Source organism: Myotis myotis, unplaced genomic scaffold, assembly GCF_014108235.1.
Source record: "Myotis myotis isolate mMyoMyo1 unplaced genomic scaffold, mMyoMyo1.p scaffold_m19_p_20, whole genome shotgun sequence".
Classification (NCBI taxonomy): domain Eukaryota; kingdom Metazoa; phylum Chordata; class Mammalia; order Chiroptera; family Vespertilionidae; genus Myotis; species Myotis myotis.
In genome coordinates, this window is record NW_023416325.1 from 20,338,342 (window position 1) to 20,365,628 (window position 27,287).

The window sequence follows — 27,287 nt, forward strand, 5'->3', positions numbered from 1 at the left end:
CTAAGGCTGTCCAACTGATGGCTTAGGCCCACTCCCCACTGGCCTAAGCCGGCAGTCGGACATCCCCCATGGGCTCCTGGACTGTAAGACGGTGCAGGCCAGACTGAGGGCCCCCCCCCCCCCCCCCGGCCCCGAGTACACGAAATTTGTGCACCAGGCCTCTAGTGTGTTAATACTCCCTTTCAGAGACAGACTGAGAATTCAAAGCCGTTTTCTGTACACTCAATGTGGTAGAAAATTTAATACACTAGGTTCCATATCCTTGTGTGTAGTTTACACACCCATTTCCTCCTGTACTTGACATGTTTAAGCATTCTTTTTTTTTAATTAAATCTTTATTGTTCAGATTATTACAATAGTTCCTCTTTTTTCCCCCCCATAACTCCCTTCCACGCAGTTCCCACCCCACCTTCCGCCCTCACTCCCCACCCACTGTCCTCATCCATAGGTGCACGATTATTGTCCAATCTCTTCCTGCACCCCTCACACCCCTTTACCCCCAAGAATAGTCAGTCCATTCCCTTTCTATGTCCCTGATTCTGTTATAATCACCAGTTCATTCTGTTTATCAGATTATTTATTCACTTGATTTTTAGATTCACTTGTTGATAGATGTGTATTTGTTGTTCATAATTTATATCTTTACTTTTTTCTTCTTCCTCCTCTTAAAGGATACCTTTCAGCATTTCATATAATACTGGTTTGGTGGTGATGAACTCCTTTAGCTTTTTCTTATCTGTGAAGCTCTTTATCTGACCTTCAATTCTGAATGATAGCTTTGCTGGATAAAGTAATCTTGGTTGTCGGTTCTTGCTATTCATCACTTTGAATATTTCTTGCCACTCCCTTCTGGCCTGCAAAGTTTCTGTTGAGAAATCAGCTGACAGTCATATGGGTACTCCCTTGTAAGTAACTGACTTTCTTTCTCTTGCTGCTTTTAAGATTCTCTCTTTGTCTTTTGCCCTTGGCATTTTAATTATGATGTGTCTTGGTGTGGTCCTCTTTGGATTCCTTTTGTTTAGGGTTCACGGTGCTTCCTGGACTTGTAAGTCTATTTCTTTCACCAGGTAGGGTAAGTTTTCTGCCATTATTTCTTCAAATAGGTTTTCAATATCTTGCTCTCTCTCTTCTTCTGGCACCCCTATAATTCAGATGTTGGTACGCTTGAAACTGTCCCAGAGGCTCCTTATACTATCTTCGTATTTTTGGATTCTTTTTCATTTTGCTTTTAGGGTTGGGTGTTTTTTGCTTCTTCGTATTTCAAATCTTTGACTTGATTCTTGCGCTCCTCTGGTCTGCTGTTGGGGGTCTGTATAATATTCTTTATTTCAGTCAGTGTATGCTTAATTTCTAGTTGGTCCTTTATCACAACATCGAGGGTCTCACTAGATTTCTTGAGGGTCTCACTACATTTATCGGCGGTTTCTAGAAAGTTCTTGAAGAACCTTAAAAGTGGTTTTGAACTCTATATCCAGTAGTTTGCTTTCCTCCATTTCTGTCATTTGTGTCCTGTTTCTTTGTCTCGGCATTTTTTATGCTTTGCTGTGTCGATATAGTGGCTTTCTGTGCTAGGTGTCCTATAGGGCCCAGTGGCTCAGCCTCCCCAATTACGTGAGGTAGACACTCTTGGTGCACCCCCTTGTGAGCTTTGCGCACAGTCTTGTTGTAGTTAAGCCTTGGTTGTTGTAGGTAACACTGGGAGAATTTGACATCCAGGCCAATTGGCTGTGAGAATCAGCTGTGTCTACGGTGGGAGAACTTCTGTGCTGAAGACACCCTTATGGGGCAAGACTTGCTTCAGTGGGGCTTTGTTGCTCACTGAGTCTGCCCCCTGAGTGTGTCCCTTATGGGTCTGAGGAGTTGTAATTGGATGGTCCCACTCTGACCACTGGGTACCCTGGCTCTTGGATCTAAGGAGGTGTTAATCTAGCCTCTGCCTGAGGTTACCCAGCAGAAGCCAGCTGTAAAGCAATGCAAGTTGCCCTGGGGCCTTGGGGCAGCTGCAGTTTGTTATTTTCAGATTACAAAGGGCTGGGCCTTTCATATGCAAAAGCCTCTGTGTGTACGGCTTGGGTGGGGCAGGGTCCCAGGGGATCAACAGGGCGGGTGGAGCAAGCAGTTATGGCTGCTCTCAGTCCTGCCTTCAGAGGCCCGGGCAATCGCTGTTTGTGTGCCTCCGAGAGTAAGCTGCCCTCGAGTTCTGATCGATGCCAGACAGTCCCATTTCTCCCGTATGAGTCTGGGTCCCCAGAGACTCCCTCACGATTGAAACAGACAATCGTGTCCTCAGCCGCCAGCCTGCTCCGCATGCACCTCCGCACCTTTGTATTTTACTTCCGCACCGCACCTCCTCTGAGTCTTGGTATGCTTTTCTCTTTCCTTCTAGTTGTAGAATTTCCACTCAGCCAGCCTTCCTGTGGTTCTGGATGATGTCCGTTATGTCTTTTAGTTGTATTTTTGAAGTGGTTGTGCGAGGCAGCAATCTCTGGTATTTACCTTATGCCGCCATCTTGGTTTCTCCAACATCCAACATGTTTAAGCATTCTTTAGAGACAATCTTTTAATTGAATGTGCTCCTTAATATTTGATGATATCGAAATAATTGTGATTATAATAGAATGCCTTGTATGATTCGAGGTGAGCATTGAGAGTGAAATTTCCTAAAAGAATCAGACATTCTGAGTAATTCTTAGATTCTACCTACTTCTTCCTAATCCTATAGATAGTTGGGGTGTATTTGCAGCCTTTACTTGATTAACCCAAAGGCTTTGTGCCTATTATCTGTTGAAGAGTAGGCTTTTTTTTTTTTTTTTCAGGTTGCCAATCTTGTTTTTCAATTTGGGAGTGTTTTTCAGGTAGAGGCAAAAATATTGCTGAAATTTGACTTATATGTGGTATCTACCATTCAAACAGACTTGCCAGAGTGGATAATTGCCTATAATCCATTCAGTATGAGGGGGGAAAAATAGCACACTACATTCTTTTGCTTTGTGTGTGCTATGTGTTCTTATCTAGCTGGGGCTGCAAATATATCATGCATTTTAACACGTTAAACGCCAAGCCTGTTTTCTCTTCCTTTCCGTTTAGCCCGCGATATACGACTTCACCAATATGCTGGCAGCACCAGTGACTGACTGGTCCGGACTGAAAGTATAGTGTCAGTCACTGGTGACTGACATGGCGCTTAATGTGTTAACATTTGTTACTGAGTTACTATTATTTCTCTGATCCTAAAAAGTAGTGCTTTTAAAAATGATATGAAGATTTATTAACTTAGTGCTTACATAGCTATATAATAAAAGCCTAAGCGACTGTTATGGCGGAAGGACCAGAGCAACCAGTCGCTATGTTGCACACTGACCACTGGAGGGCAGAAGCTCAACACAGGAGCTGCCCCCTGGTGATCAGCACAGGAGTGTACCGCTCAGCCAGAAGCCGGGCTCACGGCTGGCGAGCACAGCGCGGTGGCAGGAGCCTCTCCTGCCTCCAAGGCAGTGCAAAGGAGGCAGCGAGCCGAGCGGTAAGGAGCAGTAAGCAGGCAGGTGGTAAGCAGCAGGGGGTTTCGGACTGCTAGAGGGTGCAGGCATAATCTTACTCCTTTGGAACTTATAATCTAATTGTAGAGTTGATATAAGAGCTGAGTTTAATGCCTTTCCTATATTGGGGTGTGTGTGTGTCATTTATGCTTGTAAGTCTAAAAGAAAATGGCCTCACTTTTTCAAATTTTTTTGTATGTTCTTGTCTAACTATCATTGTCACTTATTAAAATCTGGGTGTCCTTATACTTACAGATTTTAGACTGATTCTCTAAAGTTGGGATAACAGGAGGATCTACAAAATAGGGATAGGATTTAAGAACACAGAATCCTGTCCCTTTCTGGTCCCTTTAGCTGCGGGTACATTTTAAACCAGCTAAGGGACCCTGATGAGATTCCTATAATAACCCAGGTAATTCCTGTGTGTAGATTATTCTGGAATAGAGCACTGAATGTTTTTGTCTCACATTGTGGCTTTCCTTTCTTTACAGGATGTATCAGGATAAACTAGCTTCTCTCAAGAGACAGTTACAACAGTTGCAGGAAGGTTGGTGTGTGATTTAATCTTTCTAAATATACTTCTTAATATTAAAAACCTTTGAAATCTGTGCATTTCACTTCTCTGTTGGAGTGATTTAAAATTTGGCTGTCTCAGTATACATTTTGCTATCTTCTCTCAGTAGAGTGCAGTCTTCAAACACAGTAAATGTATGCATTCAACAAACAGTTGAAATCTCACTAAGGCTTTCTTTAGGGCATGAACTGAAGATCACACTGCCTACAGCTAGACATTTTGTAGGAGAGATGTTGTTTCCAGAAAATAAATAAAATTGTATTATTCTTTCTAAACTAAATGCTAATGAACTATGGATTTACCTTACTGTGTTTTCTCATTATGATTAGGAAACACTTCCTATACTAATTGGGACCCTCATAATGAGCAGCTTCTGGGAAAAGCAATGGAATGAGTAGAGATTTGGTAGTAATCTAAACCTGAGCTGTTCAGTATTATCACTAGCCACATGTGGCTATTTACAGTTAATTAAATAAAATTAATAATTCAGTTCCCCAGTTGCATTGGCCACATTTCATGTGCTTAGTAGCTACATGTGACTAATGGCTACCATATTGGACAGTGTGATAGGACATTTCCATCATTGCAGAGAAAGTTCTAGATGGCATTGATCTAGACCAGGGGTGGGCAAACTTTTTGACTCGAGGGCCACGATGGGTTCTTAAACTGGACCGGAGGGCCGGAACAAAAGCATGGATGGAGTGTTTGTGTGAACTAATATAAATTCAAAGTAAACATCATTACATAAAAGGGTACGGTCTTTTTTTTTTTAGTTTTATTCATTTCAAACGGGCCGGATTCGGCCCACGGGCCGTAGTTTGCCCACGGCTGATCTAGACCTAGTCTTATTGCAGGAGAATTAAGTCTTTCCTGGAAAGGAAAGCCCGCTGATCCAAACTGTAGCAGCAAGTGATCAGAATCCCTGGAGGTTGCTGGCACTTTTCCGTAACGCCTCACTTGCTAGAGAGTCTCAGTTCACTGTGTTGGGGTGATTTCTGCTGTGTCTTCCTTGAGAGCCAGAGTCCAGTTAGCTCTGTGTGTGCCTTTTCTTGGGTCGAGTTTCATTCTGATGTTACTAAGGCAGTTACTGTTAGTGCTAGAAAACAGTTTTAGGAACCAAAATGGAGAGTAATTTTTTATTTTCTAAATCTCAAAATCAGGTACGTTACAGGAGTATCAGAAGAGGATGAAAAAACTAGATCAGCAGTACAAAGAGAGGATACGAAATGCAGGTAAGACACTATCTTAAATGGAACTATATCATCTTCAAATTTTCTTCCTTTTGCTGATCATCAATGTAATGTGGCCATATGAGCTTTGCTTCAAAATATATCTCAAATATCTCATTGAAGGGAGAGTTTTAGGGAAGAGGTGCAGTTATATAAAACGGGTTCATCCTTTCTCAAGGATCATAGTGGAGATTGTTAGTGGTGGCTCCTTGCAGTCAGGGTCCTCTGTTACCCGAAGAATCACACATTCTTTCTTGGGTCTGCAGGGCTGGCTTTATGGACGATCAGAGGAGCTTACAAGGAAAAGGATTGTAGGTTGTTTCACTCCTATTTTGAGTTTGCTGCTTCTAGTATTCTGTGCTCTGGGAGGAAGGAGTGTCCTCTTGTTTTTCTCTCTCAAGTATTATAAACATTTAGAGAAAAAGAATATTTTTTTGGTCTGTCATACACAGTAAATGTATTCATTCAACAAACAGTTGTTGAGCATCTGCTACATTTAAGTTCTGTGAGCAATATGAAATACTCACTGTTTCATTGACAAAAGATATCCAAAAGTGTAAATGAAGGAACATGATAAGTTAAATAGAGTTATGCAAAAAGATGTGATGACTACTTAAAGTGTGTAAACACAGATTGCTATGTTTACAGGAAATCTTCAAAAATATATTTTTAAAATATATCTTTAAAAATATATTTTTATTGACTTCATACAGGAAGGGAGAAGGAGAGAGGGACAGAAACATCAATGATGAGAAAGAATCATTGATCAGCTGCCTTCTGCACGCCCCCTACTGGGGATTGAGCCCGCAATCCGGGCATGTGCCCTGACCCAGAATTAAACCCTGACCTCCTGGTACATAGGTTGACACTCAACCACTGAGCCACACCAGTGGGCTGTGTTAAATTTTGAAACTTCTCATCAGCTAGCATTTTGAGTGCAGCATGGTATTTGTTTCTGCAGTGGTAAAAGTGATGTTGGGTTCTAAAATGAGGTCTTGGTGCTGTCCTCTTTCTTTCCGATCCAGTGACTTCCCAGCTTTCTGTTGATGGAACCCTTTCTTCTCTCTGTCAGTGAGTAGATGTTCAGTGGACACCAACAGGTGGAAAAGGAGCTGAAGGCTTGAGGGGTGCTGGGACAATGGAGATATAGTCATTAGACCTCTGCCTATCTGCAGCCCTCCTGCCCCTATGATTACCCCACACCCCTTCCACTCTGAGTTCTTGAGGCATCTCCTTGGGATATCTTTAAAAATCTTGGTCCTCCTGGAGTTCCCCTTTAGCAGGGAAAGGAGGTGTTGCCGTGGAGACTGAGGTCCTTAGGTCTAGGTCTTCCATCACTCTAGGTCTTGTGCCTTTAAGCAGGTATTTGCTCTTGGAGCCTTAGTTTCCCCATCGTAGAGGGGAACCTACCTCACGGAATTGGTTCAAGATATAAGTAAAGAAAGAAAATTGATGTGAGCAACTTTTCTTAAGCTAGGACTGCAGGGTGAGCATTGAGTTGTTTTTCTTCCACTCTCAATTCTGTCCTCACATGATCTTTTCTAAACATCCTCCCACCCCCATAAAAGTGCAGAAGAGCCCCTAAATTAGTCATGGCTTGAGCTTTAAAAAGCACATTCCATGCAGAGATAATCCACCTGCTTTAGTTGTGTGTGTTGTCTGGCTGCTTTAAAACTGCCACCAACTCTAAGTGCTAATTGTCAGTTTGACTTGTTGGTGCAGGCATAATTTCTCAGAACGACACAGACCTCAGATGTCTGGCCTGTTCATGAGTGGATCAAGTATGAAGCAGTCATAGGAGTAAGCATGTTGGACTGGCTGTTTCTTGTGCCCAGGGATTTCCAGTGATCAGGGCTTTGGGCGGGGGTTAGAAAATAATGAGTGCTTGTCCCTCTGCTCAGTTAATTTTTCTCATTCAACAGTTGTTATTTGACATTTAAATTCTTAATCTGGAGTCCCTGAAACTCTCAAAATCTTGGACATATGTGTGAATGTGCATATGTGATAGTTTTTATGGGGGATTGATCAGATTTGCAAAGGAGACTGTGGGGAAATGTGAACAGCACCCCCTGGAGCGGTGACCTGCCAACAATCTTGGTGGACCTTATGTAGCAACTCCAGTGTCACCCAGGAAAGATTACAAGTCAGGGACCTGTTTTGTCCCAAGCTCTGCATTTTGCAGAGGGCCTTTCAATCTAGTGGTGGGGAAGCCGCTGGATTAACAGTTGCTAATCGCCTGGCACACAGGGTGCTAAATAAGCTGTTGAATACGGTGGGTAGATGCCTTCAGATGTCTGAGACGGGGGTTGATGAGTGAAGGGGCCCGAGGAAAGGCCTGTTGGAGGAGGCTGCATTAGATCTGACACTTGGAAGTGAATCAGAGAGACCAGAGGGCATTGCTGGTGGAGGCATGGCTGTGAACGGAGGCTTGGCGGCCTGGGAGCAAAGCCCAGGAGGGCGCAAACCTCTGCCTTCTAAGTTTTTGGGGATTGTCCTTCCTTAGCACATAGAGCCCGTCATACAATCCTTTACAAACATCAATGCTGACTCTGTTTCTGGAATAAGTGCATTGCTTCTTCCTGCCCCATCCTGCCCTATGGGACGTTGGAGGATATGTACTGAGAGAAAGACGGGATCACTTTTATTTTTATTTTGTCGAGGTTGTTTGGTGCCTGCTGCTTGTTTTTGCCCTTGGACAGAACTGCCAGAGCTGATGCTGTCAGGGCCAACTTTTAAGTAGACACAGTGCTTCTTGCATCCTTCCCCTTCATGTATATCAGCACTTTACTGATGAAAACATTTGCTCTGTGTAATCGTGCTTTCAGAAAGCAATTACTGCTCCTAAATGAATCCTAACATACTGTCTAGAAAGGTGACACAGCCTAGTGAATCTAATTGCACGTTTTATCTCTTTCAGAACTCTTCCTGCAACTGGAAGTAAGTACCATGGATCCTCTGGGTTTGCAAGCTCTTTCTCAGATTGGAATCTTGCTCTCCCAACTGGTGGCCTTTCCTTCTATCACCAAATAGATAGTTGGGAAGCCTCCAGTTGGAACCCTTTGTTACTGTTCTGTTTGACAAAAGGACATGTGGTCTCAATTCAGAAATTCCTTCTATTCATTTGTTTGTTGGGCAGCCTCTGCTTGTCACGGGACTAGGGGACACTCACCCCTGAGGGCTTTCTTGTTGACTTTGATCTCACATTAAAGCTATTTCCCTGGGAGTATGTCTGAATTATAACAGTCTAATAATTTGTTGTATTGGTCCTTGAAGGAGCCCAGTTTCTGAATTGGCTCAGCAGTTCAGTTCTATAGCTGAGGCTCTGGGTTAGCAGGGAAGACGGATTAAAACTTTTATTTAGCAGACATGTAGTGCTGGTCTGTGTGAGGCCAGGGATGAGGGCCGCCTTAAACTTGAACGATGTACTGCTCCCAGGGTGGCTTGTTGGGGGGGGGGGAGGGGGGGAAGAATAGGGGGTGTGAGTTTATCAGAGCATGATACATGAGTGTGAGAAGGTCATGGTTTATCAGAGCCACATTGGAAACCATTTTCGTACTCAAGTCAGTACAGCACGCATAGTCACAGCCTGAAGGATCACATGATCCATAGCCACTGCCCACCATAAGCCCCCTGGTGAGGTTTAGAAAATGGATGTTTATGCAGTTTTTATTTAGTATAATTTTAGTGTTTAGTACTTTAGGATTCAGACACCTAGTAAATGGTCTACTCTAGTTGATCTTTATTTTACTGTAAATATCAAAACATACAGTAACTCCTGCTATCTTGAATATAGCCAGTTAATTTTGAATATAGATATTTCATCTGGAAAGTACTGTTTTCCTTTGAAATTATGTCCTTAAAGGGTTTATTTACTATCATTGAGAGATTAATGTTCTATTTTAACACACACCATAAAACATAAGATGTGGAAGGGAGGAAATACCTGAGTAGCAAGTGGGGTATACTCATGAAAACAAGCAGAAGTTGGTTTAAGTTTACCCATTCATTGGAAAACTGGCTCCCAGAGACCTCCATTACTGCAGGTGTGTGTGTGTGAGAGTCCAACTATTTTCCTCTTTCTAGTAAAGGTATTTTCTTTGCTCTTGAAGTTTTTGCCAGACTTCAAGGTGGAGCCCTGGCTGCCAGAGCTATGTACCCCTATTCTGTGTTTCTCTTTTGCTCAGACTGAACAAGTGGAAAGAAATTACATTAAAGAAAAGAAGGCAGCAGTAAAAGAATTTGAAGATAAGAAGGTTGAACTGAAAGAGAACTTGATTGCTGAGCTAGAAGAAAAGAAGAAGATGATTGAAAATGAAAAGCTAACCATGGAACTGACTGGAGGTATGAAAGAACCAGCAGGGTTTTAGGAGCCCTGAGGCAGAGCCTGGGGTGGATGGCGTAGGTATTCCAGTTCACTCCTTCTGTCTGGTGTCTCAGTTCCTCATCAGAGCAGAGCAAGCTGAAAGGAGAGTGGGCTTTGACATGACAAGTCAGATTTCTAATTTCGTCTTTATTGGCTGTGTGACTTTAGTCAAGCCGCTTAACTTCTCTGGGCCTATTTCCCTCCCTGTAAATGGGGCTCATTATACTCTATCGCTCATGATTATGGCTAGTACAGTGCCATAAACATAACAAATGTTCAGTGAACTGCAGACTCTACTTTATTCAATTAAGTAATTTTTTATTTTATTTATTTACATTTAAATAAATCTTTATTGTTCAGATTATTACAGTTGTTCCTCTTTTTTCAACCCATAGCTGCCCTCCACCCGGTTCCCACCCCACCCCATGCCATTACTCCCCACCATTGTCCTCGTCCATAGGTGTAAGATTTTTGTCCAATCTCTTCCCGCAACCTCCAACCCCCTTCCCCCCGAGAATTGTCAGTCCACTCCCTTTCTAAAGTCCCTGATTCTATTATATTCACTAGTTTAGTCTGTTCATCAGATTTTTTTATTGATTTTTAGATTCACTTGTTGATAGATGTGTATTTGTTGTTCATAATTTGTATCTTTACCTTTTTCTTCTTCTTCCTCTTCTTAAAGAATACCCTCAGCATTTCATATAATACTGGTTTGGTGGTGATGAACTCCTTTAGCTTTTTCTTATCTGTGAAGCTCTTTATCTGGCCTTCACTTCTGAATGATAGCTTTACTGGATAAAGTAATCTTGGTTGTAGGTTCTTGCTATTCATCACTTTGAATATTTCTTGCCACTCCCTTCTGGCCTGCATAGTTTCTGTTGAGAAATCAGCTGACAGTCATATGGGTACTCCCTTGTAGGTAACTAACTGTTTTTCTCTTGCTGCTTTTAAGATTCTCTCTTTGTCTTTTGTCCTTGGCATTTTAATTATGATGTATCTTGGTGTGGTCCTCTTTGGATTCCTCTTGTTTGAGGTTCTCTGCACTTCCTGGTCTTGTAAGTCTATCTCTTTCACCAGGTAGGGTAAGTTTTCTGTCATTATTTCTTCAAATAGGTTTTCAATATCTTGCTCTCTCTCTTCTTCTGGCACCCCCATAATTCGGATCTTGGTACGCTTAAAGTTGTCTCAGAGACTCCTTACACTGTCTTCATATTTGTGGATTATTTTTATTTTTTTTTTTGCTTTTCGGGTTGGGTATTTTTTGCTTCTTCGTATTTCAAATCTTTGACTTGATTCTTGGGATCCTCTAGTCTGCTGTTGTATCTCTGTATATTATTCTTTATTTCAGTCAGTGTATGCTTAATTTCTAATTGGTCTTTTTTCATATCACTAAATTTGTCAGAGGTTCCTAGAAGATTCTTGAGTAACCTTATAACTGTGGTTTTGAACTCTATATCCAGTAGTTTGGTTTCCTCCATTTCTGTCATTTGTGACCTGTTTCTTTGACTCCGCATTTTTTATGCTTCCCTGTGTTGATAGAGTGGCTTTCTGTGCTAGGTGTCCTATAGGGCCCAGTGGCTCAGCCTCCCCAATCACCTGAGGTGGACACTCTTGGTGCACCCCTTTGTGGGCTGTGTGTATAGTCTTGTTGTAGTTAAGCCTTGATTGCTGTTGGTGTCACTGGGAGGAATTGACCTCCAGGCCAATTGACTGAGGACCAGCTGTGTCTACAGAGGAAGAACTGCTGTGCTGGAAACACACTTATGTGGCAGGACTTGCTTCAGTGGGGCTTTGGTACTCATTGAGTCTGCCCCTTGAGTGTGTTGCTTATGGATGTGAAGAGTTATAATCTGGTATGGTCTCACACTGACCACTGGGTACACTGGCTCTTGGATCTCCAAGGAGGTGCAAGGTCAGCCATGGCTCTTGGATCTCTAAGGAGGTGCAAAGTCAGCCACTGCCTGAGGCCACCCAGCAGGAGCTACAGAGAGATCTGCAGATTCTTCCTCTTTGTTTGGGGTTTGGAAGTGCCCAGATGAGGCCCAGCTATGAAGCAAGGCAGGCTGCTGCTACTGGGCCTTAGGCCTTCTTTTGGAAGCTTTGGGGCTCTCTGACCCGGCTGCTGTTTGTTAGGTTAGGCTGCAAAAGGATAGGCCATTCATATGCAAAAGCCGCTGTGCACAGCTTGGATGGGATTGTAAATTGGGTGAGGTGGGGTCTCAGGGAATCACCAGGGCGGAGCAAACAGCAATGGCTGCCGTCAACCCTGCACCAGGGGGGTCCCGCGTCTCCGTGTCCCACGCCCCCATGCAGGAACAATGATCGCTGGGAGCACCTCTGAGAGAAAGCCACCCTCATGTTCCTGTCCCAATGCCAGACAGTCCAGTTTCTCCCCGTATGAGGCTGGGTTCCCCGAGTCACCCAGAACTGAAGTTCAGAGCAATCAGGAGCTTGTGTCTCCCTCCCGATTGAAAAAAACCAACAGCGCACCCAGTTGTCAGCTTGTTTCATGCACGCCTCCCTACCTCCGCACTTCCTACCAGTCTCAATGCGCTTTTTTCTTTCCTTCCAGTTGCAGAACTTCCACTCAGCCATCCCTCCCGTGGTTCTGGATGATATCTGTTCTGTCTTTTAGTTGTAGTTTTTATGTGGTTGTGAGAGGCAGCAAGTATAGGTGTTCACCTATGCTGCCATCTTGGTTCCCTCTCTACTTTATTTAATTCTTGGGTCAGCTGCCATTTGTGTCTTGGTTATGTTCACAGATTACTTACCTGAGTCCCTCTGAATTCCTTTCCTGTAAAGGTAATCAAGTTGCATTGACTCAGAGCCAGTCTCTCCCTTGCCTTCTAGGATTTAGTCATCTGCATCTGGAAACTCAGCAGGTATGAGGGAGAAGCAATATGGGCCAACTCTTCTGTTGCCATATGTAGTCTTACGAATCCTAGAAGGTTACAGGGCAGGAATTAGTTATTTTGGCACTTAGCAAAATTTCCATCAGCAGATACCACAAGGAAAGTCAGTGGTAAGTTGGTCACTTGGATATGTAAGTGGTATGCCTCTTCCCACCCCAAAATTTAACATTCATAATCATATTCTGAAGGTACTAGAGCCCTGGCATGGCTGATTTTAGTAGGGGTCCGTAGCACATGCATTGTTTCTATGTAAGTCGTTGGGATTGACCTTGAAATTAAAAGTAACAGTTAAGAGCTGTGTTTCCCCATCTGTATTTTTTTTAAAAATATATTTTATTGATTTTTTACAGAGAGGAAGGAGAGAGAGAGAGAGTTAGAAACATCGATGAGAGAGAAACATTGATCAGCTGCCTCCTGCCCATCTACTGGGGATGTTCCCGCAACCCAGGTACATGCCCTTGACCGGAATCGAACCTGGGACCTTTCAGTCCGCAAGCTGATGCTCTATCCACTGAGCCAAACCGGTTTCGGCCCCATCTGTATTTTTGGTGCTGTGAACTAATGACACAGATTGGCCTCCTAATTGACATAAACTTCTAGCTCCAATTCCGTGAAACACCAATGAGAATGTGGTTGTGTCTAAAGAGGGAGTCTCACACTTGAAAAATGACTCCTCTGATAATTTCCTCATTGAGAGACGTGGCAAAAGGAGTGAATTCCTTGAAGACCTCTGAAAGCAACTCAGAAATGGTGTTTTGAGTGAGAATGGATGCTAAAATAGCACCATCTCGTTTTTGTTACAATGCTTTTTTAATTAGACTATGAGCACTGCAGTACCTAGTTTGGTGCCAGCCTGCCTGCTTGTTTTCTGATCCACACACCCTTTCTCTGATGGCGGATGTAGCTGGCATTGACGCCTCATCACTCTCTGTTAGAGCCACCAGATGTTTGGGAGCCTTCATTAGGCTAGTGGGAAATCTTGTCCTTTATAGATGCTCCCTTTCCATCTGCAGGGAAGGATATCATCACCTTACCTGTGATTTGGCATCCAAATTATTGACAAGCGATAGACATTGTTTGGCCAGGCAGTTTTATAGCCAGAATCTTAACGGGGACAGGAGGCCTCCTCAGTGACTTAAGGCCGAGTCTGCCAGAGTAGAAAAGACAAATAAACACGGGGAAATCATTTGTAACTTAGTAAAATAAATAGATGACAGAAGTACTCAAAGCTAGCCATGGGCATTAAAGGTACCGATGTCCTTTCTCAAGCCATTTGGTACCCTTGGTATGGAGACACTGCCAAGGTAATAATGGAATGTGGGAAGAAAAGGTGCTGAAGCTAGAAGGATAATTAGCATTTCCACAGATGGCGCTGTTATGGTGTTGGATTAAAGGCCTGATTTCTTTCCCCTCACTGATTGACTTATTTCACCTTTGTGGATTGATGCCCAACACCAGGGTTGCCCAGCTCTGCCCAGAAAAGAGATTTCTTAAAATCTTTTATGGTTCAACATGAAAATGTCTTGAAAAGCCCTACCCAGTTTGGCTCAATGGATGGAGTGTCAGCCTGCGGACTGAAGGGTCCCAGGTTTGATTCTGGTCAAGGGCACATGCCCGGTTGCGGGCTAAATCTCCAGTGGGGGGTGTGCAGGAGGCAGCCGATCAATGATTCTCTCTCATTGATGTTTCTATCTCTTTCTCCCTCTCCCTTCTTCTCAGAAATCAATAAAAATATATTAAAAAAAAGAAGAAGAAGAAAACGTCCTGAAAAACAAAATGAAATAAGACTGATGAGAAGCTTAGTCCAAATAACCCATTGGAAATGGGTGGATCTAGTGACCTGCTTTGCCTAAACAGGATTTAAAGTGTTATAGACCTCCATGGGAACTAGGTTCTCTTCAAACTTCTAGTGGAGAACTTATAGGACAGCTGGGTTGTGCATGTGGAAAGGTATATTGTCGATAAAGAAACCTAGGCTAAGTTCTAGGTCAGTGCTCCCCCAATTTAAATGTGTACGAGTCACCAGGGGGCCTCAATAAAATGCAGATTCTGGTTTGGGGGTCTGGAGTGGAGCCCAAGATCCTGAATTTCTAAACACCTCCCAGGGGTGCTGATACTGCTGGTGGGACCACACCTTTAGCAGTGAGGTTATAGAATTACCTGAGGGAGTTTTCTATGCAGTTGAAGCCAAGGCTAAGTAACCCAAATACTTAGAATTTAATGAGCTTGAAAATATGGGGAGCTTTATCATTTTTAATTCATTTTCCCTCTTCCTATCTTTAGGACAGCTGCCTTTTCTCCGTTCTTTCAACAGCCCACTAACTGCCACTTCATTTTTTTTTTTTCTAAGTTCTTGCCTCACCAGGGGCATCCTCAGGCCCCTGTTGAAGCTACTCATGACCTTAGTTTCCTTCAGAAGATACTGGATCCATAGCTGGAGCCATGAGTAATTATAATATCAATATAGGAGCTCTGTTTCCTGAGTACTTGCAATGAGCCAGGTATTATATATAAATGATAGAGCTGCCTCTACAGGCTGATGGATATGGATGAACCCTGTCATGAACTTCTGTGGTGGGATTGTCTCATTTGACAAGGAGATGGTAGAGCTTACCATGGAGGGTTGGTATAAAGATGACGAAAGATAATGCCTAGTATTACGAGAGATAATGCCTTCAACGAGCAGCTGGTGCACAGAGTAAGGGGGATTGGGAGTTGTAACCTGATTCAGTTTCTATAGCTCCTGTGACTTGACTTGCAAAATTAGGCTCAGAGAAATAGCCTTTTGCTCAAAGTTCCTCCAATGAGATAGTGGTTAAGCCAGAATATGTCTGACTCCAAGCCTGTTTTCTTAACTACCATATTATATGGACTCCCAATATATACCATGGATTCATGTGGTACTAAGTAACTCACAAAATGAAACTATAGCAAAGGTTTGTGTCCTCAAGGAGCTTGTGTTCTAATAGTTACCAGACTGACACAGTTTCCATGTCTTCTTCAATGATGGTGTTGGGAGGGGGAGAGAGAGAGAGAGAGAGATCCTAAATCAGTGGTTCTCAACCTTCCTAATGCCGCAACCCTTTAATACAGTTCCTCATGTTGTGGTGACCCCCAATTTCATTGTTACAAATTGAACATAATTAAAGCATAGTGATTAATCACAAAAACAATATGTAATTATATGTGTGTTTTCCGATGGTCTTAAGTGATCCCTGTGAAAGGGTCGTTTGACCCCCAAAGGGGTCGCGACCCACAGGTTGAGAACCGCTGTCCTAAATGAAGATAAAGATTTGACAGGCTTGTTTTTTCCCATTGTAAAACCTTGAAGGTATATGTGGTTGTATTGATATAGGAACAGAAAGTTTCACCCAACCTGTAACAGAAGAATTAGATTAAATTTTTGGATTTTCGAGTGATGTAATTATGATTTTCTGAGTATAGTGGCCACGATTGGACTTGGTTGTTGCCAGATCTTCAGCTATACCTTTATTTCCTTACTTCCATCATGTATGGCCCACCCTCCCTACCCAGCAGACATGGCAGCCGAAGGATAAGGAACACTCGGCCCCTCTCTGCAGTGGACAGAACATGCCATGATGTTCATGAGCCAGGTGCTTTTTCTCAGGTGCTCTTTAAGGTGGAGTGAGCTCCTTTTACACCATTTTCCAGTTAGATCTGCATGATGCAAAGCCTCTCAGTTGACAACAAGCCTGTAACTTCTATTTCAACTGTTTGTGCCTTAACTTTTATTTATTTTTTGTTAATCCTCACCCAAGGATATTTTTCCCATTTATTTTTAGGGAGAATGGAAGAGAGAGGGAAAGACAGAAAGAAACATTGATGTGAGAGAAACACATGGACTGGTTGCCTCCTGCACTCACCCTGACCAGGGCCCAGGCCAGGGAGGAGCCTGTAACCAAGGTATGTGCCCTTGACCAGAATTAAACCTGGGACCCTTTGGTCACAGGCTGACGCTCTATCCATTGAGCCAAACCAGCTAGAGCTGCACCTTGACTTTTAAAAAAGATTTTTGTAGTTTTTTCTTGGCTGAAAATATGCTAATAAAAACTACCATTGATTGAATTCTCATTATGGCAGGCACTGTACTGAGAGGTTTACACGTATCATCTCACGTAACCCTCACACCACCTTGTGAGGGCAGTTTCATTGATATTTCATAGCTGAGGAACCTCAGACAGAGAGTACTTATGCAGCCTGCCTTAGGTCACAGCCCCGGGAGGGATTCAGACCCATTGGCCACTAAGCCACCGGAAAAGGGTGGCATCTCAGCATAGGCTAAGAGATTTCTTAGGGAGAAGCCCCCAAAGGTGCGTCTGTGTTTGTCCTTCTTTCTACCCCCACTTCCAAGTACCTTTTTATGAATATTCGTTAGGTCTGTGTTTCTTACCACTTTACCTCCATTCCGTCTTGGGGGAAAAAAATCAATACCCATTATGTTCTTAAGAGCGGCATGCAGAAATGCCATTTGACTTTGTGCGCGTGTTTATTACATGCTCTTACATCCCACAGTTTGACGTCATGGGAGGGCTACATTGGAATCCTGCAAGGCTGTCTTGGCTGCTCTGTTGATAGTGTGTGTTTTCAAGTTAACTGTATCTCATCATCAGGCTGGGGTGGGGCAGAGTCCATGCTGGGGTGGAATTTAAGCATCTGTTGGGGGGAAATGTCCCATACTTTTGGCACTTGGCAGTAGAGATTTGTACAAATGCTCTGGTTACTGTCTGTGGAAGTGGTCACAGAGGGATGTTGTATAGTTTACTGGGCAGAAAAGAGGAGGCTAGGCAGAGAGGACAGCGTTCAGTCTTGTAGGCATAAAAGCATGGTGCCTTTGGGTAACAAAATAGCTAAAAGCTCACACACAGGGTTTGTGTGAATAAAGGAAAAGGGAGAAGACCAGAAATGAGGCATGGCTTTTATTCTATAGAGAGTAGGGAGCCATTAAAATATTTGAGTGAGGTGCAAAATGATCTGATTTGTATCGTAGGAAGATCACTTTGAGGGACATATGATGAGGGGTTGGAGCTGAGAGGTAGTTAAAAGGCAGAATTGCTATTATCAGCTGGATTTGATACCTGGATTAAGGAAGACAAGTCATAAATGGCAGATTTTGTTTTGGCTTGGAAGAATGAGTAGATGTGATGCCCCTGAGACACAGGAGAAGCAGCAGCCTTGGGAGGTGAAACAAGGAGAAATGGGCTGGTTTGGAGCCTGGAGAGTGTATGGTGACAGGGGTGGGCAAACTTTTTGACTCGAGGGCCACAATGGGTTCTTAAACTGGACCGGAGGGCCGGAACAAAAGCATGGATGGAGTGTTTGTGTGAACTAATATAAATTCAAAGTAAACATCATTACATAAAAGGGTACGGTCTTTTTTTTTTTTTTTAGTTTTACTCATTTCAAACGGGCAGGATCCGGCCCGCAGGCCGTAGTTTGCCCACGGCTGGTGTAGGCTATAGGTGGCCTTTCAGAAGGGTGGGTGGAGCTGGAGTTGATGGTCAGAGATTCCTTGGGAAAACAGGCTGAGACTGACTGGACTCCAGAGATCACCAGTTTTAAAGGGGCAGGCCAGCAGAAAGGCCCTCAGAGACACAAGTCAGGAGAGGAGAGATTTGTGTGGCAGTGGCTGGGGAGGAGAGATTTTAAGGCGAGGGAAGTCAGCAACCAGTATCAGACGTGGCAGAGAAAAGCCAAGAAGAATGAAAAGAAGCCTTTATTATGAGCCTTCATTGTATCATTCCTGATAGTCAAGTAGCTGCAAAAGGTTATTAAATAAAATAAAGAGTTCGCGTTTGTAAATGAAGATCTCATATAACATTGTTGGTACCGAGGCCACTGGCCTCTAAAAGAGCCTTTTATACCAGTGAGCTTCAGTTCACCCACCCTCCATGGGAACAGCAGGAGTTAGTACACAGAGATGACCCAGAGGTTCCTGGGTGGGTGGCTATGGGTCAGGTATTCTTACATTACGGAAATTCTCACTGACTTCAGTGGGGATTGGATAGATTTACCCATTCCATTCTTGCCACAGATTCTATGGAAGTGAAACCCATCATGACCAGGAAGTTGCGGAGGCGACCAAATGACCCTGTCCCCATTCCAGACAAGAGGAGAAAACCTGCTCCTGATATCCATTTGCATCAAGCCTGGATCACTTTTCCCTCTTTAAGATGATCGAATCCTTTGCTTATCCATTTGGTAGAATACACATGGTTATTGTCCTACAGAAAATAGTCATACTGTATATGATTGGAAAGCAGGGTTTGGCCATTTTATGATCAGAGTCCTCAATTGCTACTGCATTTGGGATTTATAGAGAGAGTTACTTGGAAAGGTACTTTGTGTTGGAGGTTCAACCTGGTTTTAATACTTGGAGATTGAGGGGTAACTGAAAATTTCAAGTGCATTAATTTTTTTTTACTTGTAAAATGAGGACAGTGATAGCTGGCTTTTCTGCCTCAGTTATCTGTATCCCTGGATTGCAAACTTGTTAAATTAAAGCAAGTGAGATTTCAGTCAGTCAGAAGAAAGCCCCTTTAATCATAAAAATGGGAATGGGAAGAGGATGTGTGGAGAAGTATTGTTTCCATCCTCTTGAGGACCTAATAAATAGCCATTTGCATAAAATGGTCCAGTTATTTGTCATCAGGAAAGGGCACAACTTCAGGTTCCTTTCTCTTTACAACCGAGAATGTAACTTGCGAGGGAAGATTAACCCCAAGTATGAATGTGAAGCCTTCAGCTCTTTGGAACAAACCCACTTGATAAGTTCAGGATGAAGTTCTTCTATTGTGTGCTGTGCACACTATTATTGTAGTTACCTGTTGACAGTCATTCCACCTTTGCATCACTGAAGTTTGTAAGATGGGGGTATGAATTCTTCTGTATACCTGGTGCCATGACATTTAGTAGGAGAATCAAAAACTTCCAAGAGACAAACTATCATTTTAAAAATGTCATGTTACATAATCACACTTTGTAAACTAAAATCCTGTTTCATTTTGTTGAATTCTGTTTGCTTGGAAACCGTGCTTTTCAGACACATTTCTTTAACTCTCAACACCCCAGCTAAACTACTTGTTAACAGATGAACAGATCATGGAGGATCTGCGAACATTAAATAAGGTACAGATTTGATTTATTTGAAAGCTTAGGTTTGATATGGTTTTCAGCTTTACTTGGTTCACATGTTACTTGTTAAATCAATTTGATACCTTTGACACTGTAAGTTGCATCTGAAGTGATTTTCTCTAAGATTTTTTGTTGTTCTTTCTACAGCTTAAGTCACCCAAGAGACCAGGTAAGTGCATGACATTATTGGCATTTGTGCAGTTTTTTATCATGTTTTTGGAGAAGCATGCGAATACTTGACAGGGAATTGTTGCCATTTTCAAAAATAAAGTGTTCATCATTTGTCTAAGATGGGGGGGGGTGAATTCTTTTATAAAACTGGCACTGACATTTAGTAAGGGAATCATGAAAGCTGAAGGGAACCTTAGGTGTACCCTCTCCTGATTTTTTTTTTTTAACCCTGCTATGTTCAAGTTATGTTTGTCTTTTCCTTTAAATTTATTGTAAAAGAGACATTTGATTGGCTGGTAACGTTTTTCTTTCTGTGTGGGCATCAGCTATAATATTTAAGTACACATCCATTTCTGAAAATGAAACCAGAAGGGGACGTCAGTGTTTCTTGCTTTGTGGAGTTAGGTACTAGCCACTGCTGTTGCAGTGCTTTTCAGGACCTGGCTCTGGTCGGAACTCGCAAGCTGCCCCCAGTCCCAGCCTATAGCAGAGGCTGGCCCGTGTTCACGGTGGTTCCTTCCAGAGCAGCACTCGAGTCAGTGCTGGGCTGTTAGAGGGAACTCTGAACTGGCAAGGCTTTTGTTTTGTTTTAAGTGCTGTGATTACTCACACATCTCTCTACTCACCATATCTTGGGGAAGAAAATAAGAGTCTTCTTTATTTTTAAGTACTTTCCTCCTGAGGTCCACATTGAGGGTCTGAAGGCATGATGGGGAAGGGGTTCTTTGAGTGAAGTATGTGAATTTAGATCATTTGAACCCACCGAAGTTACTAGCACTGTCTTAGCTTGACTTGCTCCACCTAGTAATAAATATTTCTAGAAATTATTTCATTTTTTATAAATTTAAGAGGATTTATCTAATTTTGCCCTTTGGGCTTCAGGTGGATCGCTGGGATTTTAGTTCTACTCTAAGTGACCTTGGGCAAATCCCTTAGCCTGCCTGAGCCTCAGGTTTCTCCTCTGTTCAGTGGGGTTAATCTTCTCCTTGCTTACCTCACAGGTTTGCTTTGAGGATCATAAGATGTACTATACAAGAATTTTATTGGATTCCCATTTATTACAACTGTAAGGACTTGATGATTATGATTATTAGTACCTTTTAATAGCATTTCAATTAAAGCATGTTAGCTGGCGGACTCACATGTTTGTTACATGCTTAGTCATTGAAATATTTTTTTGGTTCCTCCAGCATCCCCTTCTTCTCCCGAACACTTGCCTACCACACCAGCTGAGTCTCCAGCCCAGAGATTTGAAGCCCGGATAGAAGATGGCAAATTGTACTATGATAAAAGATGGTAGGTATGTTGTGGAAAAACACAGATTACTCATAAGAATCTCAGAAGAACCATTTGGAAAGAGAGCTGGACCTACATTTGTTGTTTTAGAGCATGGCTGCTGCTTAACTTACATAGTACTAAAAGTGGAATAACATCTAAACATGTATCAGGAGTCATTTGGGTGATGCTACTTGTTAGATCTTTGAAGGCTGTGTTTTTCCAGAACGTGGTGTTCTGATGGTGGCCCTCCTTTCTCTCTCCATGCTGCTGCTAGTATACTAGAATTTGCAGCCTTACATCTTCTGTGATGTCCCTGTAGACTGGGTTTATGCTGATGCACACTGTGACTTTCTAAGATGTTAGCAGAGATTATTTATTTGGTGAGGGACCCTTTCGCCTGTGTCATCCTGCTGCATGAGTGTTCTAGGAAACATTCTTTGGGGAATTGTGTTTTAAAACATTGCTAGTTTAGATTGAAGACTGGTGGAAACCTTCACACCACCAGTATTTCCACTGGGAATAAGAAGGCAAAATAATATGAAAGAACATCAAAAGTTCATACATTTACTCATTCAGCAAACATTTACTCTCTTCTCTATAACTAGACATTCTGCTAGATATTAAGTCACCCTGGATTCTGCCACCTTTTCACAGCTCTTTAATTCTGATATATTCCTTTATTCATTGTCCATATGTGGCATACTCTTACTCAGTTTATTAAGTCATTAGAGGCCCAGTACATGAAATTCGCTCACTTTGGGGGGGGGGGGGGCGACTCAGCCCAGCCTGCACCCACTTCAAGTCCGGGAGCCCTCAGGGGATGTCAAATTGATGGTTTAGGCCTGCTCCTAAGCTGGCAGTTGGACATCCTTAGTGCTGCCGCGGAGGTGGGAGAGGCTCCCACCACCACCACTGTGCTCGCCAGCTGTGAGCTCAGCTTCCGGCTGAATGGGGGCAGCTCCTGTGTTGAGCGTCTGCCCCCTGGTGGTCAGTGAGTGTCATACTGAACAGTTGTTCTGCTGTTTGGTCGATTTGCATATTAGCCTTTTATTATATAGCACTAGAGGCCCGGTGCACAAAAATTTGTGCACTCGGGGGGAAGGGGGGGGTCCCTCAGCCTGGCCTGTGCCCTCTCGCACTCTGGGACCCCTCGGGAGATAACGCCCTGCTGGCTTAGGCCTGCTCCCGGGTGGCAGAGGGCAGGCCCAATCCCTAGGTGCAGCCCCTGGTCGGGCTCAGAGCAGGGCCGATTGGGGAGTTGGGGCACCGCCCCCTGTCATGCACAGAGCAGGGCGGATTGGGAGGTTGCGATGCCACCCTCAGTCACGCTCAGGGTAGGGTGGATAGGGGGGTTGGGGCACCACCCCCTGTCACTCTCAAGGCAGGGTCGATGGGGAGGTTGTAGCGAAACCCCCTGTCATGCACAGAGCAGGGCCAATCCGGGGGTTGGGGCTCTGCCCCCTGTCACGCACAGAGCAGGGTCGATCAGGGGGTTGGGGAAATCCCCCCTGTCACGCACAGAGCAGGGCCCATCAGGGGGGTTGGAGAGCTCCCCCCTGTCACGCACAGAGCAGGGTCGATCACGGGGTTGGGAGCTCCCCCTTGTCACGCACAAAGCAGGGCCCATCAGGGGGTTGAGGAGCTCCCCCCGTCACTCACAGAGTAGGGCCGATAGGGGAGTTGGGGCACCTCCCCCTGTCACACACAGAGCAGGGCAGATCAGGGGGTTGGGGCGCCGCCCTCTATCACCCACAGAGCAGGGCCGATCAGGGGGTTGGGGCGCCGCCACTGTCACACTCAGGGCAGGGCCGGTGGGGAGGTTATGGCTCTACCCCATCACACAGATCAGGGTCCGTGGGGGGAGCGGGGGTTGGGGCGCCGCCCTCTATCACCCACAGAGCAGGGCCGATCAGGGGGTTGGGGCGCCGCCACTCTCACACTCAGGGCAGGGCCGATGGGGAGGTTATGGCTCTACCCTGTCACAGAGCAGGGCCCGTGGAGGGGTGGTTGGGGCGCCGCACCCTGTCACACACAGAGCTGCAGGGCGATCAGGGGTTTGGGGAGCTCCCCCGTATCAGGCACAGAGCAGGGCTGATCAGGAGGTTGGGGCACCTTCCCCTGTCACGAACAGAGCAGGGCGGATAGGGAGGTTGTGGCCCCGCCCCCTGACACACAAAGAGCTGCAGGGCGATCAGGGGGTATGGGCGCTGCCCCCTGTCACGCTGATCCCGGTGCCGGGAGGCCTATCGGCTCCGCTGATCCTGGTGCTGGGAGGCATATTACCCTTTTACTATATAGGCTAGAGGCCTGGTGCATGGGTGCGGCTGGCTGGTTTGCCCTGAAGGGTGTCCTGGATCAGGGTGGGGGTCCCCACTGGGGTGCCTGGCCAGCCTGGATGAGGGGATGATGGCTGTTTGCAGCTGGTCACACACGCTTTAGGGTGGGGGTCCCCACTGGGGTGCCTGGCCAGTCTGGGTGAGGGGCTGAGGGCTAAGCTCCCAACTGCTCCCTTTTTTCTTTTTTTTATTCTGGGCCAGCTTTAGCTCTGAGTCTTGGCTCCAGCTCTGAGGCCTCTGCTGCTGAAAGCAGGTATCTGGTTTGTTTGGGTTCTATAATCGAAACAATGTATAACTCCAGCTCTGAGATCCCGGCTCGCTGAAAGCAGGTTTCTGGGGTTTTCTTTAGCTTCTATATTTGGTACAATGTTTCAGACTGCAGGCTCAGAGGCCGGCAAGGCAGGAGGGGAACGTTGGTTTCCTCTGTCACTGAGGCTAGCAAGCCTCATGTTCGTTTCAAGCTGCCTGGCTGCTGGCCGCCATCTTGGCTGGCAGTTAATTTTCATATCGCCCTGATTAGCCAATGGAAAGGGTAGCGGTCGTACGCTAATTACCATGTTTCTCTTCTGTTAGATAGGACTAGAGGCCCGGTGCACAAAAATTTGTGCACTCGGGGGGGAGGGGGGTCCCTCAGCCCGTCCTGTGCCCTCTCGCAGTCTGGGACCCCTCGGGAGATAACGCCCTGCTGGCTTAGGCCTGCTCCCGGGTGGCAGAGGGCAGGCCCAATCCCTAGGTGCAGCCCCTGGTCGGGCTCAGAGCAGGGCCGATTGGGGAGTTGGGGCGCCGCCCCCTGTCATGCACAGAGCAGAGCGGATTGGGAGGTTGCGATGCCACCCTCAGTCATGCTCAGGGTAGGGCCGATTGGGGGGTTGGGCACCACCCCCTGTCACACTCAAGGCAGGGTCAATGGGGAGGTTGCTGTGCCACCCCCTGTCACACACAGAGCAGGGTCAATCATGGGGTTGAGGAGCCCCCCCCGTCACTCACAGAGTAGGGCTGATAGGGGAGTTGGGGCACCGCCCCCTGTCACACACAGAGCAGGGCTGATCAGGGGGTGGGGGAACCGCCCTTTATCACCCACAGAGCAGGGCCGATCAGGGGGTTGGTGCGCTGCCACTGTCACACACAGAGCAGGGCCGATCAGGGGGTTGGGGCATCGCACGCTGTCACACACAGAGCCGCAGGGCTATCAGGGGGTTGGAGAGCTTCCCCCTATCAGGCACAGAGCAGGGCCGATCAGGGGGCTGGGGCGTGGCCCCCTGTCACTCACAGAGCAGGGCCCATCAGGGGGTTGGGGCGCCGCACCCTGTCACACACAGAGCAGGGTCGATCAGGGGGTTGGGGCGCCGCACCCTGTCACGCACAGAGCAGGGCCAATCGGGGTTGGGGAGCTCCCCCCTGTCATGCACAGAGCAGGGCCTATTAGGAGGTTGGGGAGCTCCCCCTTGTCATGCACAGAGCAGGGCTGATCAGGGGGTTGGGGCGCCGCCACTGTCACACTCAGGGCAGGGCCAATGGGGAGGTTATGGCTCTACCCCATCACACACAGAGCAGGGCCCGTGGAGTGGGGGGATTGGGGCGCCGCCCTCTATCACCCACAGAGCAGGGCCGATCAGGGGGTTGGGGCGCCGCCACTCTCACACTCAGGACAGGGCCGATGGGGAGGTTATGGCTCTACCCCGTCACACACAGAGCAGGGCCCGTGGGGTGGGGGGGTTGGGGTGCCGCACCCTGTCACACACAGAGCCGCAGGGTGATCAGGAGGTTGGGGAGCTCCCCCCTGTCAGGCACAGAGCAGGGCCGATCAGGGGGTTGGGGCGCCTTCCCCTGTCAGGAACAGAGCAGGGCCGATAGGGAGGTTGTGGCCCTGCCCCCTGTCACAGAAAGAGCCGCAGGGCGATCAGGGGGTATGGGCGCTGCCCCCTGTCACGCTGATCCTGGTGCCGGGAGGCATATTACCCTTTTACTATATAGAATAGAGGCCTGGTGCATGGGTGGAGGCTGGCTGGTTTGCCCTGAAGGGTGTCCTGGATCAGGGTGGGGGTCCCCACTGGGGTGCCTGGCCAGCCTGGATGAGGGGATGATGGCTGTTTGCAGCTGGTCACACACCCTTCAGGGTGGGGGTCCCCACTGGGGTGCCTGGCCAGTCTGGGTGAGTGGCTGAGGGCTGTTTTCAGGCTGGGATTGAAGCTCCCAACTGCTCCTTTATTTATTTATTTATTTTTATTCTGAGCCAGCTTTAGCTCTGAGGCTCCAGCGCTTAGGCCTCCACTCCTGAAAGCAGGTATCTGGTTTGTTTAGGTTCTACAATCGAAACTCTGTATCAACTCCAGGTCTGAGATCCCGGCTAGCTGAAAGCTGGTTTCTGGGGTTTTGTTTAGCTTCTATTTTTGTAACTATGTTTCAAACTGCCAGCTCAGAGACCCGCAGCGGCAGGCAGGGAACGTTGGAGTCCTCCGTCACTGAAGCAAGCAAGCCTCATGTTCGTTTCAAGCTGCCTGGCTTCCGGCCGCCATCTTGGCCGACAGTTAATTTTCATATCGCCCTGATTAGCCAATGGAAAGGGTAGCGGTCGTACGCCAATTACCATGTTTCTCTTTTATTAGATAGGATGGTAGACACATACTTGCATTCTTCTGCCTTTCTACTTGGTTATAAGCAGGATGTTCTCCTGGGTTATTGCATGCTCTATTTATAATGTGTATATAATCACCTTTTGAGATTCAACATATTTATTTAATGGAAGGTTCCAAAATTTGAGTATTGGCTTCTTAGAATTTTTTTAGCTTTCTTAAAGAAAAAACCCCAACATTGTGTTACCTTAATAATATTGTACTCCCTAACTTGGCAGAAATGCTTAGTGATCTGGTCATGCTTAAAATAAATAAGTTCCACTTACTAGTTATAGTGGGTTAATTACCCAGTGGATGATGAGTGCTAGCTCTATCTGTAAGCTTGATCTTAGTGTCTCCTACCCTTCTCATTTGGCAATTTTTTTGCAATCTTGTATCTTCTTAATATTGCTTACCAGAGCATACCACCACTAGGTGGCAGGCCCTAACAGCTTAATACACTGGAGGCAAAATACGATGAAAAATGTTTCAAATAATGAAAACCAAATAACCTTTAAAGATCTAGCCCACACATAAGAAACATCTTCAAAAATGATGAGGTTTATCACTAACGTTTTTATGGATCTGTGAGTCCTAAAGCCATGTGATCTTTCAAATAATGTTCATTTTGTAATTGTGTTGCTTCAGATCTTCCTCTTTCTAAGGGTTACTCCTTCTACTTTATCAGACAAGTCTTAAGGGTAAAAATGCTGTAAAATAAAATTCTTGTTTTTATAAAGAAAGGACCTACAGTGACTGGTGTTTCGTGATGTAAAGAGTGGTCAGGTTTGCTGTGTTAGACCTCCTAAGCATTTTGAAGGAATTTCAGTCTTTCTCACAATGGCTCCAGAAAATTTTAAAATAAACTCTGGGAGCATCTTACTTTTTCAGTGAATTTAAAGCTGCTTTTATTCTCCTGTTACATATTGAGACTGTTGTGTTCTTTTGTATTCTGTGTGCTTCTCTTATTTGGCCTTGGCAGTCACAGTTCAAACACATTTGTTTGAGCAGGTCCCTCCCTCCTGTATTCGGAAGGTGTTCATGGGAGTCCTGGCCGCCACCTTTACCAGTACAGAACCGGCTTCTCGTGTCTCACGGGTTCTGCTGTTTGCCTTTTGTGTCCC

At 45.4% G+C, this 27,287-nt stretch overlaps 1 protein-coding gene across 3 annotated transcripts in view; it reads left to right on the top strand.

Annotated features, from left to right (window-relative positions):
* SUDS3 (SDS3 homolog, SIN3A corepressor complex component) overlaps positions 1-27,287 on the top strand; it is an 85,045-nt gene that overhangs the window by 3,946 nt on the left and 53,812 nt on the right. For 2 of the 3 annotated variants that reach the window (XM_036353582.1, XM_036353584.1), the window contains exons 3-10: positions 4,028-4,083; positions 5,271-5,342; positions 8,257-8,276; positions 9,524-9,680; positions 18,667-18,762; positions 19,699-19,760; positions 19,914-19,935; positions 21,128-21,233. In XM_036353582.1, coding sequence (XP_036209475.1) covers positions 4,028-4,083; positions 5,271-5,342; positions 8,257-8,276; positions 9,524-9,680; positions 18,667-18,762; positions 19,699-19,760; positions 19,914-19,935; positions 21,128-21,233 — 591 coding nt within the window. Of the gene's footprint in view, positions 1-2,816; positions 2,856-4,027; positions 4,084-5,270; positions 5,343-8,256; positions 8,277-9,523; positions 9,681-18,666; positions 18,763-19,698; positions 19,761-19,913; positions 19,936-21,127; positions 21,234-27,287 lie in introns of all 3 variants that reach the window. The other variant, XM_036353583.1, reaches the window with a different exon arrangement.